Raw genomic sequence first — 13,077 nt, forward strand, 5'->3', positions numbered from 1 at the left:
CTACCTATTATTAATCTTTGGTTATTTATAAAATTTGGGGGGGAGGGTGTCCATTTCTCGCAACAAAACTCGAGAATCCTGATAGGCAGCCCCATCATTTCGCTGGCCACTGGAATCCCCAGTGCTTGGCAGGGGGCCCGGCGGTGAAGCGTAACTTGACTGTTTGGATGCCACTGCCGTCTGCGGCCTCCGTATCACAACACAGCCTCTCCCTGCAGCCACCTGCAGCCGCGGCGGCCACACCCAGACCGGAAGTTCAGGACGCCCCAGGGGTTGACGGGAAGGCGCGGCCAGCCGCAAGCTCCGCAGGCCCGCCCCCTCCGGTGACGTCATCGCCCGCCCCTTGACCCCCGCGGTGCCGCCCCCTTCTCTGCCTGCCCGTAGCCCGCGGCGCGGCGTTTCTCCGGAGGCGATGGAGGGATCCGAGCCTGTGGCCGCACCCCGTGGGGGAGAGGCGTCCGGCTCTTCCTGGGGGGCCGGCAGGTGAGAGGACGAGTGTGGGCGCCGGAAAGCGAGGGGTGGCGGGCAGGACCCAGGCGCCGGTTTTCTGCTTCTCCCCGTCAGGCAGGCAGGGAGCGCTCGAGAGGCCGCGGGGCCGGAGCCGGGGCCGCACCGGCCTGGGAGGCGCGGGGACCACCCGGGGTGGGTGTGGCGGCCCGGGCTCTGGCCTGCGGGGCTCCCGGCTTCGCTGAGGAGAAAATCCACTGTCGCCCCTTTCCACGTTTTCTCGGTTCCGGTCGGGGTCGTCCATCCTCCTTCCTCCCAGTCACCGGGCGGGAAGGTGGCGGAGGGAGGCTCCGGCCAGAGTTCTGGCCCGGTCCGCTTCCCAGACCTGTTGCCTAACGACACTTTCTGCCCTCCCGTCGCTAAAATGAAAACTAGGAGCTCCACTGTGCGTCACCCTCCGCGGGGATCCTCCTTTTTAAAACTATTACCTGAGGGAACTTGGTCATAATGAATCAGTGACTGGACACCCTGAGGACTTCTGTGGTCTACAGTTAAATAAAAAAAATTAAAATAAAAAAAATCAGGGGAAAAGCCTGCGTTACCCATTCTTATTTCCCAGTTGGTGTTGAGGTTCTTCACAATTGGCCCGCTCCTGGAAAATTGGGGGGGGGGGGGGTGTCCGTTTCAATGATCTCATCATTCATACAGCGGAGTGTTGTGGCCTGCCCACCATCAGAATACAATATGCCGAAGGTAGAAGTGGTGGATATACACCTGTAGCTTTTTCACGAGCGTCAGACTGAAGGGATGCTTTCGATACCAGGGTGTTGCCTGCCCTTGCCAACACGGCCGAATCCGCTTGGGGGACAGGGTGCAATACTAACAGAAACTCCCCCTGTTGAAAGCATTTTTGATGGCTGTATAGATTTTACTACAAAAATGACTTTTGAACCATTCCAGTAAGGCAGGACTTTCTGAAAAGTGCCAGTCACAGTAAGTGACATGGCTGATGAGACTGTAGCTCTTCTCCCTTTCAGTGTACCCACTGGATTTCTGCCCTCCATGCGAGGAAGACAGCTAGAGAAAGTGTACTAAGGAGGAGAAAACTGTAATACGAAATTTTTATTTTCATATTTTGTTACAATGCCAAGACAGATTATTACAGTGGTTGTGTACATTTTTATTAGTTGATCTCTTAAGCACAGCTATTTTCTGGCTTACTTTCATAATTGTAAGTAGTCAGGAATATTTCTAACAGTTATCCATTAATTAACTAGAAGCTAATATTTAATGGTACCAAGCAGTGTTTGGTAAGATCAATGATAACATTTGATTAACTATACTTACAAACTAGAGGCACTGGTGGGGTCCCTCTGCCTGGCCTGCGGCCTCTCGCAATCCGGGACCCCACCCGGCTGGGGAAGGACCGCAGGAGGGCTCCAGGGCCTGTCCTGTCTCTCCCAGTCCCCATCTTCTGGACCCCAGCAGCAAGCTAACCTACCGGTGGAGCGTCTGCCCCCTGGTGGCCAGTGTGCGTCATAGCAACTGGTCAAATGGCCGGACACTAGCATATTAGGCTTTTATATATATAGATCCTTTGACTTACATATCAACTAGTGGCCCGGTGCATTAAATTCATGCACGGGGGGGGGGGGGGGGTGTGTGGGGGGGTGTCCCTCAGGCCAGCCTGCACCCACAGGGATCGGGCCTAAACCGGCAGTCCGACATCCCTCTTGCAATCCGGGACTGCTGGCTCTTAACCACTCACCTGTCTACCTGCCTGATCGCCCCTAACCTCTCTGCCTGCTGGCCTGATCAACCACAACTGCCATCTCTTTCCCCTGACCACCCCCAACTTCCCTCCCCCCACTGGTCTGCTCACCCCTAACTTCCACTCCCGGCCAGCCAGCTCACCCCCAACTCCCCCCCCCTGCCGGCCTGCTAGCCCCCAACTGCCACCCCCCACCAGCCTGCTCACCCCCAACTGCTCCTCCACTGACCTGCTCGCCCCCAACTGCCATCCCCCACCGGCCAGCTTGCCCCCAACTGCCCCCACCCCCCGCCAGCCTGCTCGCCCCCAGCTGCCACCCCACCGCCAGCCACCTCATCCCCAATGGCCCCCCCACCTCTGGCCTGCTCGCCCCCAACTGCCATCCCCCGCTGGCCAGCTCATCCCCACCTGGCCCTCCCACCCCCCCGCTGGCCTGCTCGCCCTCAACTGCCCTTTCCACTGGCCTGATTGCCCCCAACTGGCCCCCCTGCCTGCTTGCACCCAACTGCCCCCTCTGCCAGCCTGCTCATTCCCACCTGCTCTTCCCTGCCGGTCTGATCGCCCCTAACCGTCTCTGCCTCGGCCCCACCACCATGGCTTTGTCCAGAAGGTCTCCCAGTCTAATTAGCTTGTTACCCTTTTATTAGTATAGATACCAGGTCTTAAAAAAAATGAGTTCTAAAACTGAACTTCCTTGCTACCACATTGTTTTTAGAATCCTGTAATTGATAATTAAAGCTTCCCAGAATTTGGAATGGATTATACTTTTATTAAGATGATAATGATCTTAGCTCTTAGCTGTCACTGTGGCTCAAGCCCAAATGCCTCAGGCTGGTTCCCTCTACCAGGGAACCATCTCTGTTCCCAGTGCTTATCCTATTATCATTTTCTGTGTATGCCATGCTTTAAAAAAATTGGGAGGAGCTGGGATAAATGATACATAAGTATGTCTTGTCACACTGGTATGTTTAACTTTTAAAATTTACTCAACAGGTATTTTTTGAGTGTTCTCTTTATTCCTACTACTAAGAGGTAATAGGCAGTATAGCCTGGTGCCCACGAGCTAGACTGCTTAGGGTCAGCTTCTGGTTCTGCCATTTACCTACTATGACTTTAGGAAGGTTATTTAAGTCATCCTTAGTTTTGTGGTGTTTTGTTTTATTCCCTCTGTTCAATGAAGATGATAATAGTGCCTATTTCATAAAGTTGTTGATAGGATTAACTGAGTTAGTACATCTAAAGCATTTAAAAGGATATGGGCATGGTGTTAATTCTTATTATTAAATGCCAGCTCTTTTAGGTATTTGGAGTACAGTAGTGACTTCTTAATGGATCATACATTCTGTAGAGGAAAGCAGACAATAAACAATTAATGATAATTGATTTGAAGAAAATATAGCAGGTTAGTGAATTAGGGAGTGACCTAAAAGAGAAGGGGCGCCATTTCGTTGATAGGGTGATCAGGAATGGTCTGCATAACATTTGTGGGGGAGAGAATATAGCCAGTGTAAAAAAAGCAGGCTTGGCTTTTTGAGGAAAAGTAAGTAGGCCAGCAAGGCTGAAGATAGTGAGCAAGAGGGAGAGTTGTGGGAGTTGAGATTGGAGAAGTAATTGGGAAACCTTCGAAGTAGTTCAGATAAAATATGATGGTGGTTTGGCCTGAGATTATACAGATTAAAATAGTGAGAAGTGATCAGATTTGAGATCTCCTTTGAAGGAAATGTTTAACAGATAAAGAAAATGAGAGACAAATGAAAAAGATCCCTAGATTTTTTTGGCCTGAGCAAGTAAATGGCAGGTAGTACCAGAAACTGAATTGGGAAGCACTGGGGAAGAATAGATGAAGCAGGGGGAATTGAATTCTGTTTTGGGCTTATTATATTTGTGATATTAATTGGACATCAGACTAGAGATATTGTTCTGGAAGATGTATAAAATCTAGAGGTCAGAAGAGAGATCAAACACAGAGAAATAAGTTTATATATCATCAGTATATAGTAAATGCCATGGGTTGAATGAGATTATCTAGGGAAACTATAGTAGAGAAGGTTTGTGGTACACTACAACAAAACTGTTAAAATATAGATCCAACAGAATCAATGATAAAACAGTACCTGAGACTAAAACAACCATGGGCTGTAATTTTGCAGTACACAGAAGGAGTATGCAATCAGTGAATTTAATTTTGACCTATTTTTTAAATCCAAGTAAAGTGTTAGATAATAAAATATATAGCTGATTTGTAAAAACTCCTTTAGTAACTGGTGAATCTGATACCATGTATAATTGAATGTTAATTACAGGATGTGAATATTGAATAATCGTGCTTGCCCTTATAGATTTTGTTTGTTTTTTCAGTACAAATACACATTTGCCCATGATGTCAACAGAATCTGTGGAGATTGATGATGCATTATATAGGTAAGAACCTTATGGAAACTGAAACTTATTTTCCCCATTGTTTGTTCTCAAATAATAAAGTAGTCTATTTGAGGTTATCATTAGGCCTATGCCGAAGTTTGTAAATATATCTTAAGAGTTGCTCTTGAGTTAAAATTATATTTTCTGCAACTTCTTTTTTAAATTATATGTAGTCTGAAATCTAGAATAATATTTAAATCTCAGTTGCTTTAGGCCAAGCATGTCAAACTTGCGGCCCACAACGAATATTTTTGCGGCCCAGCCAGTATAGCGGTATATAAGAAACGTTTTAATAAAATTTTCACAACTTAATTTTTACAATATCCTGTTATACATAATTACTAATAACAAACTATAATGCTCGCTAATGACTGATTACTATAATCGTGTTGCATTAATTTCCCTTATGTGCCTTTTATGCAGGCGCACCATTTCTCTCCACTAATATTAGCAGTGACTATTTTAGCAGCTGATTGCCACATCATTAGTCTTGGACTGACTTGTTTGGTGTGCTCAATAGGAAATTTTTCGCTTTCAGAAAACAAGAAAAATAGGTTTATTTACATTACACTTATTAATTTATGTGGTTATTCAGTGTCTGGTAAGTTAATGTTCAAGAAAAAATACTAATTTTTATTAAAATACTCTATTATTTTATATTAACGATTACTCATTTATTTCAGCCCTTTGTATTCAGCATGTCTCTATCAAAATAAACCTACGATTCTATGAAAATTGAAGCTTTTGTTTTTTTGCTGCCCACATAAACTTAAACCTTGTTTACGTGGCCCGTGTTAGCTATGAGTGTGACATGCTGGCTTTAGGAGATATGATTAAGAATGATCCTGCGATCTACCACAAAATATACCTCTTGTTTTTATACAGGAATATATATTTATGTTTTTGGTAGTACAGGAGTCTCATGAAAAACAATCCATTCCACTTTATTTACTTACATGGTAGCATCTAGAGAATGTTTATATCAGTATAATCTCATTAATAACTTTGCACTCCATAAATGATGGAGAAGTATTGTGTGATTGAAGAGCTGTGAATTTAATGGAATTTATTGAGACTTTTTTTTTTTTTTACCATACCTTTTCAGGAAATCAAAATAGTTTTTTCAAAATTAAAGTTAAATTGAAAACACATTTGTTACTATTATTCCTAAGAAATTTTTTAGTACTTCAAGTTGTTTGTATATAAGATAGTATCATATTTTTAAAGCTTTTAGGTTTTCTCTCATGTAATCACGAAAAATAGATTTTATGTAGATACAATTTGGAAAGATGAGCCCATTGTGTATTTTGAATTCCTCTATATTTTTAATGTGGGATACAGTGTCATTTTTGAGCACTTTAGAAGGAGCTGACTTCAAATCCACTTGGGAAAAGTGGATGAAAGACTAACCTGATTTTGCTTATGTGAGAATTATTTTACTATATGTTCCCCAGATTATCAATATACTTCAGAAGTCACTTTACATTTGGACTCTTAATCTATAATTATGTTGTTCTTAATGTCCTTTTGATCATATTCTTGGGATAACAAATGGCAGCTCTTTGAACTCTTTTGCTAATTTTATTCATTATTTTGTTAAAATCCCTGTGAAACTTTTATATTCTTCCAACCCAGTAATTACTGGCTAATGAACATAATTTTCAGTAAGCCAGAGATTAAATTTTTTGACTGCTATGCTATCTAAGTAGGCTGCAGTTTACTTGACTGAAAGTTTTAGAATATAGCTGTTTAGGTATGGTATATAGTAGTACCTACATAATCAGTATTGCTGGGTCATAAGGTAGTTTTATTATTAAATTTTTCAGGAACATCCATATTGTTTTCTATTACTTCTAGACTAAAACATTCCCACCACCTGTGTACAAAGATTCAGATTTCTCCACATCCTCACCAACACTTGTTATTTTCTGGGATTTTGTTTTTGTCTTTTTGTTTTGTTTTATAATGGCCATCCTAACAGATATAAGGTGATATTGAGGTTTTGCATGTCTCTGATCATTAGTGATGTTGAGCATCTTTTCATAACATTTGTGTTACCTTTGGAGAAATGTCTCTTTCAGTCCTTGCTCATTTTTAAATCAGATTATTTAGGGCGTGTGTTGTTTTTTTTTACTATAGAATTATAGTTCCTTATATATTTTAGGTATTAACCCCTTATCAGATATATGGCTTGCAAATATTTTCTCCTATTGTGTAGTTTGCCTTTCACTTAGTTGTTGTTTTTGTTACACAGAAACTTTTTAGTTTAAAGTAGTCCCACTTGTCTGTTTTTGCTTTTATGGCCTGTGCTTTTGGTGTGATATCCAGGAAATCTTTGTCAAACCAATGTTAAGAAGCACTTCCTCTGTTTTCTTCTAGGGGTTTTAGTTACATGTGTTATCCTTAAGTCCTTAACCCATTTTGAGTTCATTTTGTGCATGGTATAAGATAAGGTCCAATTTCATCTCTTATATGCAGATATCCAGTTTTCCCAACACCATTTGTTAGCCCCAACTTACCATTTCCTCTGAATACACTGGACATGTTAGACTACTTTCATACCAAACATCCAAATTGTCTATTTGTAGAACTCCATTTTGTGCCTCAAAATCACTTTCTACCTACCTTTTAAGACTCAAATGTCTACTCTGATATCTTACCTGAGTTACTTAAGTCCTTTTAGCTCAGTCTTAAAACATGTTATTCTTGTTGCTATTAAAGTACTCATCACATTGTCTGAGTATTTTTTTACATGTATGTCAGCTCTGTCAGACTATGAGTTTCTCAAAGTTCAGGACCGTGGCACATTGTCTAATGCTTAGAAAATTCTCATTAAATTATTATTAAATGACTAAAACAAGACAAGAGGGTTCAGATTGACTTGTGGTCTGGAATCCTAGATCAGGGGTCCTCAAACTACGGCCCGTGGGCCACATGTGGCCCGCCGAGGACATTTATCCGGCCCACCGGGTGTTTTTGCCACCGCTGCCTGTCCTGCTTAGCAGACGACTCGTCCCGGCCTGCAGTGCACATGTGTGGAATGTGCGCCGCACTCTCCGACTCCCCTCCTTCTCTCTGAGGGACAGTGGCCCCTTGTTTAAAAAGTTTGAGGACCCCTGCCCTAGATAGTTGGCAGTTAAGGAAGTGAGCAGGAACCAAAACTAGAAGAATCAAAGGATATGGCAGATAAGTCTGAAAAAGGTGCAAAAGGTACAAAAAGAGATAATGATATTGAGAAAGTACTCACACATTTCTTCCTGAAGCAAAACCAGAATCCAGCAAGGTATAATATTCCTCCTGCTGGAGTCTGATATGAGAAGACTAAAAACAATCTTACATCTGGAAAATTCTGACAACTGGAAGAGCAGAAAAGCAAAAAAGTTTCTATTTTCTCTGGAATTGGGGTATTTTGAACAAATGAGCATATTTTTAACAGACCATCTATATATATAAAAGCCTAAGCAGCCCTAACCGGTTTGGCTCAGTGGATAGCGCATCAGCCTGCTGACTTGAAGGGTCCCAGGTTTGATTCTGGTCAAGAGCATGTACCTTGGTTGCGGGCACATCCCCAGTAGCGGGTGTGCAGGAGGCAGCTGATCAATGTTTCTCTCACTGATGTTTCTAACTCTCTATCCCTCTTTCTTCCTCTCTGTAAAAAAAAAATCAATAAAATATATTTTAAAAAAAAGCTTAAGCGACCCACCAATGGCTGGTAGCTATGATGTGCAATGACCACCACGGGGAAGACGCTTAACGCGCAGGCAATGAACAGACTAATGAATCTCAGAGTGGGGAAGGGGGAGGGCGGGAAGAGATTAACCAAAGATCTTATATGCATACTAGAATTCGTGCACCTGAGGGGTCCTGGATTGTGAGAGGGCGCAAGCCAGGCTGAGGGACCCCACCATTGCACATGCACCAGGCCTCTAGTATATACGGTACATAAATTCATTTTTACCCTTAAAGTTAAAGCGTAACTTTTCGGCATTTTTTTAATGGTTAAACTATTAATATCTTTAAAATGTGTTTTTGCAGTTGATATCAAGTCCTAACTGGTTCATTTGTTTTAAAATCAAAACCATCACCTTAAATATTCTATAAAAAGTAGCAATCCAAAAATTTCTCTATTAGGGCACCACTTTAGTTTTCTTCTGAGCCCATGAACTTTTTGGCATTTTAGATATTGATATTTATAAGGTCAATATTTTAAATGTTGTTTATTTCCTCCTAGATACCATAATTGAAATCTGGTTAATATTTACTAGGTGTACAGTTTATTCCCAAATATAAGTAACTGAGCCTCAGGTTATTATTGCTTCTAAACAGTTAGGCTTTCCTACAAAACTAAAACTCTCTAAAATCTACAAATCTTGAATATTAACTAAGTTCCTAGTATTGGTATATGTATTTAAGTAGGAAATATTTTTAGAGCAATTTCTCTTTTTAAAGTATGTTTTTATTGATTTTTAGAGAGAGAGGAAAGAAGAGGAAAGATAGAAACATTGATGAGAGAGGAACATCATAAATTGGCTGCCTCATGCACAATCCCCACTGGGGATTGAACCCACAACTTGGGCACATGCCCTGATGGGGAATCCAACCGGCAACCTCTTGGTTTCTGGGCCGATGCTCACCGCTGAGCCACATCGGCCGGAGTAGAACAATTTCAATACCTAGTTGAACAGCATATCTTTCTGAATAAATGTTACTTTTCCCTTATTACTGCTTAATCTTAAGTCACCTCATAGTTACTGATCAACTAAATCTGATATTGTTCTCACAATCTAAAGATTCTTTTGTTTGGGGTCACTTCTAACAGCAATCAGAGTTATGTTATCTGTTTATTTTTACATCTTTATTACCTGCAAATTGTTGAGTGAGTTAGACTCGAGTCAGTTCTGTAGATCTGACCATTTCTCATTTTTTCTCTGATGAAGTGTCTGAGCATGCTGATAATAAGATTTATCTGAAGAAATGAATGTGTTCCAATTTAGGACTCCAGCCTTGGTTTTCTAATTCTACTTTTAACAAAGAACTTTCCATTGGAAGCAATTAGGGCTGATTCAGATAATAAAATGGTACTTTGATATCTCTTTTTCTGTATTCTTTGCGTATGGGTTTCTCTGTCAACATCACTGTATGAGGAAGGAGTGAATATCAAAGCAGAATCAGGGCTTTCTTAAGTCTCTGGGTATAATACAATCATAGTGTCAAAACCTGTGTTTATTCTGGTGGAATACTAGAGGAAACACCTGTGACTTTTGGGATAACGATCTTTTGGGATTTGCTTCTACTACTTTGACTCTTCCTTCTTGGACTTTTTCTTAGGTTGCTCTTCTTTTGCCTGCACCATAAATGCCAGGTTCCAAATTTAGGATTTTTCTCTTGGTTCATGCTCCGATCATCCATTTTCATGATTTTAACTATCTATATTCTAGTAATACTTGAGTCTCTTTTTCATCTTTCTCCTTCCACGCTCTAGCCTCATTTTTAAATGCTTACAAGCATGTAAATGTAAACCAGGTCAGATGTTCAGTGAATATCTACTTCTTAGAGAAATCTTGTATTATAGTGAAATGAACATGGTCTCTGCAGATACAGAAGATGTTCACATCCCAACCCTGACATTTATAAACTAAAACGAGTTATTAAAATGTTTGTTTCTCATATTTCTCATATGTAAACCAGAGTAATATTTGTTATATCTTAAGAATAACAAATCCAGTATTACATCAGAAAGATCATATACCATGACCAACTAGGATTTATCCCAGGGATGTAAGGACGGTACAATATCCGCAAATGAATAAACGTGACACATCACATAAACAAATTGAGAGATAAAAATCACAGTTATATCAATTGATGCAGAAAAAGTATTTGACAAAATCCAACACCCTTTCTTGATAAAAACTCTCAGCAAAGTGCGAATAGAGGGATCATAACTCAACATAATAAAAGCCTTATATGACAGGCCTACAGCCAACATCATACTCAATGGGCAAAAACTAAAACCATTTAACCTAAGAACAGGAACAAGACAGGGATACCCACTTTCACCACTCCTGTTCGACATAGTTCTGGAAGTGCTAGCCATAGCAATTAGACAAAAAGAAGAAATAAGAGGTATCCAAATTGGAAAACAAGATGTAAAACTCATTATTTGCAGATAATATGATACTGTACATAGAAAACCCTAAAGACTCCATCAAAAAATTATTAGACTTAATAAATGAATTTGGCAATGTAGCAGGATACAAAATTAATGCCAAGAAATCTATGGCATTTTTATACACCTATAGTGAACTTACAGAAAGAGAAATTAAAAAAACAAACCCATTTACCATCGCACCAAAAAAATTAAGATACCTAGGATTAAACTTAACTAAGGAGGTAAAAGACCTGTACTTAGTAAACTACAGGACACTGAAAAAAGAGATAGAGATGGAAAAACATACCGTGTTCATGGATTTGTAGTATCATCATTAAAATGTCCATACTACCCAAAGCAATCTATAGATTTAATGCACTCCCCATTAAAATACCAGCGGCATATTTCACAGACCTAGAACAAACTCTCCAAATATTCATCTGGAATTTAAAAAAAGACCCGAATAGCTACAGCAATCCTGAGAAAGAAGAATAATGTAGGAGGGATTTCAATACCAGATATCAAGCTGTATTACAAAGCCAGATATCAAGCTGTATTACAAATTCTTTTATGTGATCTCTTTTTTATTCTTTTATGTGATCTCTTTAGAGCTATTCTATTTTAGATTTTTTCCCTATTTGTTATCTTCCAAATTCAATTAATTTTTTAAATCCTTCCAGTTCTTTATCTGAACAAATCTTAATTCCATCTCTTTCATTCCCTCTCCCTACATTTGGCATCTCTCAATGAACTGTTATTCTTTTATGTGATCTCTTTAGAGCTATTCTTGTCTCTAATCCACCTTTCATATTTTATTTAGCAATTAATTCAGAAAATGTAAACACTGCAAATGATCCAAAAGGAGTCTCTGGGCAGGATCTAGTTGCCAGGTTGTTTGCAAACAAGTTTAAAAGAATATATAATTTTGATGACTTAATTTATTGTTTTTCATTGTGTTTTACCTATAGTCGACAGAGGTACGTTCTTGGAGACACAGCAATGCAGAAGATGGCCAAGTCCCATGTGTTCTTAAGTGGTATGGGTGGTCTTGGTTTGGAAATTGGTAAGCAGTAATTTTTATTTATAATTTTACATGACACTTTTGAGCATAATTTAAAGATTTAACACCTTCCCCATGTATTATTTTTGTGAGGAAAATTAAATTCAAAACCTTGATCAGGTTTAATTCTTTTGGCAAGACTACTTCACAGTACTGTTATAGTCTTCCAGAAAGAACCAGTAATGACTCTCTTGGTTCTCTTTGTGATGTTAACAGCCATTAGTGGTTATTCACTGTATTTGTTAATTCATTATGGTAGACCACATATACATATATTTATAATGATGTTTGGAAGAATACACTAAAATTTTAAGAGTAATTATCTCAGTGTGATATAATTATGGAAATTTTTTTTTATTTTTGTTAATCTGTATCTTCTTAAAGACATGTATTTCCTTAAGTAGTAAAAAAGTTAAAATTACTTATCAGAGATGTGATGAAGCTCCATGAAGACATATCTGTTATACATTCCTAATATTAAGCTATTCGTTTCCTTTTTCTTTATAGCAAAGAATCTTGTTCTTGCAGGAATTAAGGTGAGTAAATGTCCTTGGTAAAAAGAATTATTTGTTATGAACTCTTTTTTTAATTTCTTTTTTGCTTCTCAGTAGTGGTAATATTATTTACACTTTGAATTAATTATTGCTTTTTCATTTAGTAGCAGAATTGTTTTAATTCTCTACTTCAGTCTTTTTTAAAAAAACTTTTTATTATAGAAAATTTAAAAATTTAAAAAAAATAGTTTTGACAAAACCCCATGTACCCATCATGCAGATACAATTATCAGCTCATAGTCAAATTTTAATTTGTTTTCATGTATCTCCTCCCTACTCCCCACTGCCTTCCCCAACCACCAAATTATTTTTGCATAAGTCTCAGACATCCTATTATACATTCCTTAAATATTTTAGTATATAGTTCTAAAAAATAAGGGTCCTTTTTGAAAATATAACTACAATACCATTTTCACATCTAAAAAATGCTTCTGAATTTCACTGTATTAGTTATCTATTGCTGCAAAATAAATTACCCCAGAACTTAGCAACTTAAACAAGAGCACCTATCTCAGTTTCTGTGAGTCAGGAATCAGATACAACTTAGTTGGTTCCTCTGTTTGAGGGTCTCTAACAAGGCTCCAGTCAAGATATTGGCAGGGTCTGCAGTCATCTAGGGTAAGGATCTGCTCCCAGGGTGGCTCAGGGAGTTATTGAAAGGATTCAGTGGCAA

General features: G+C 39.5%; 1 protein-coding gene across 1 annotated transcript in view; it reads left to right on the forward strand.

Moving 5' to 3' along the window:
* The first annotated feature begins 357 nt into the window (after positions 1–357).
* Positions 358–13,077, forward strand: part of UBA6 (ubiquitin like modifier activating enzyme 6) — a 67,819-nt gene continuing 55,099 nt past the window's right edge. Inside the window, exons 1-4 of the mRNA XM_079771376.1 lie at positions 358–483; positions 4,577–4,639; positions 11,759–11,853; positions 12,358–12,386. Coding sequence (XP_079627502.1) covers positions 413–483; positions 4,577–4,639; positions 11,759–11,853; positions 12,358–12,386 — 258 coding nt within the window. The 5' untranslated portion in view covers positions 358–412. The remainder of the gene's footprint in view (positions 484–4,576; positions 4,640–11,758; positions 11,854–12,357; positions 12,387–13,077) is intronic.

This window comes from Cnephaeus nilssonii (genome assembly GCF_951640355.1).
Source record: "Cnephaeus nilssonii genome assembly, chromosome: 1".
Lineage (NCBI taxonomy): Eukaryota > Metazoa > Chordata > Mammalia > Chiroptera > Vespertilionidae > Cnephaeus > Cnephaeus nilssonii.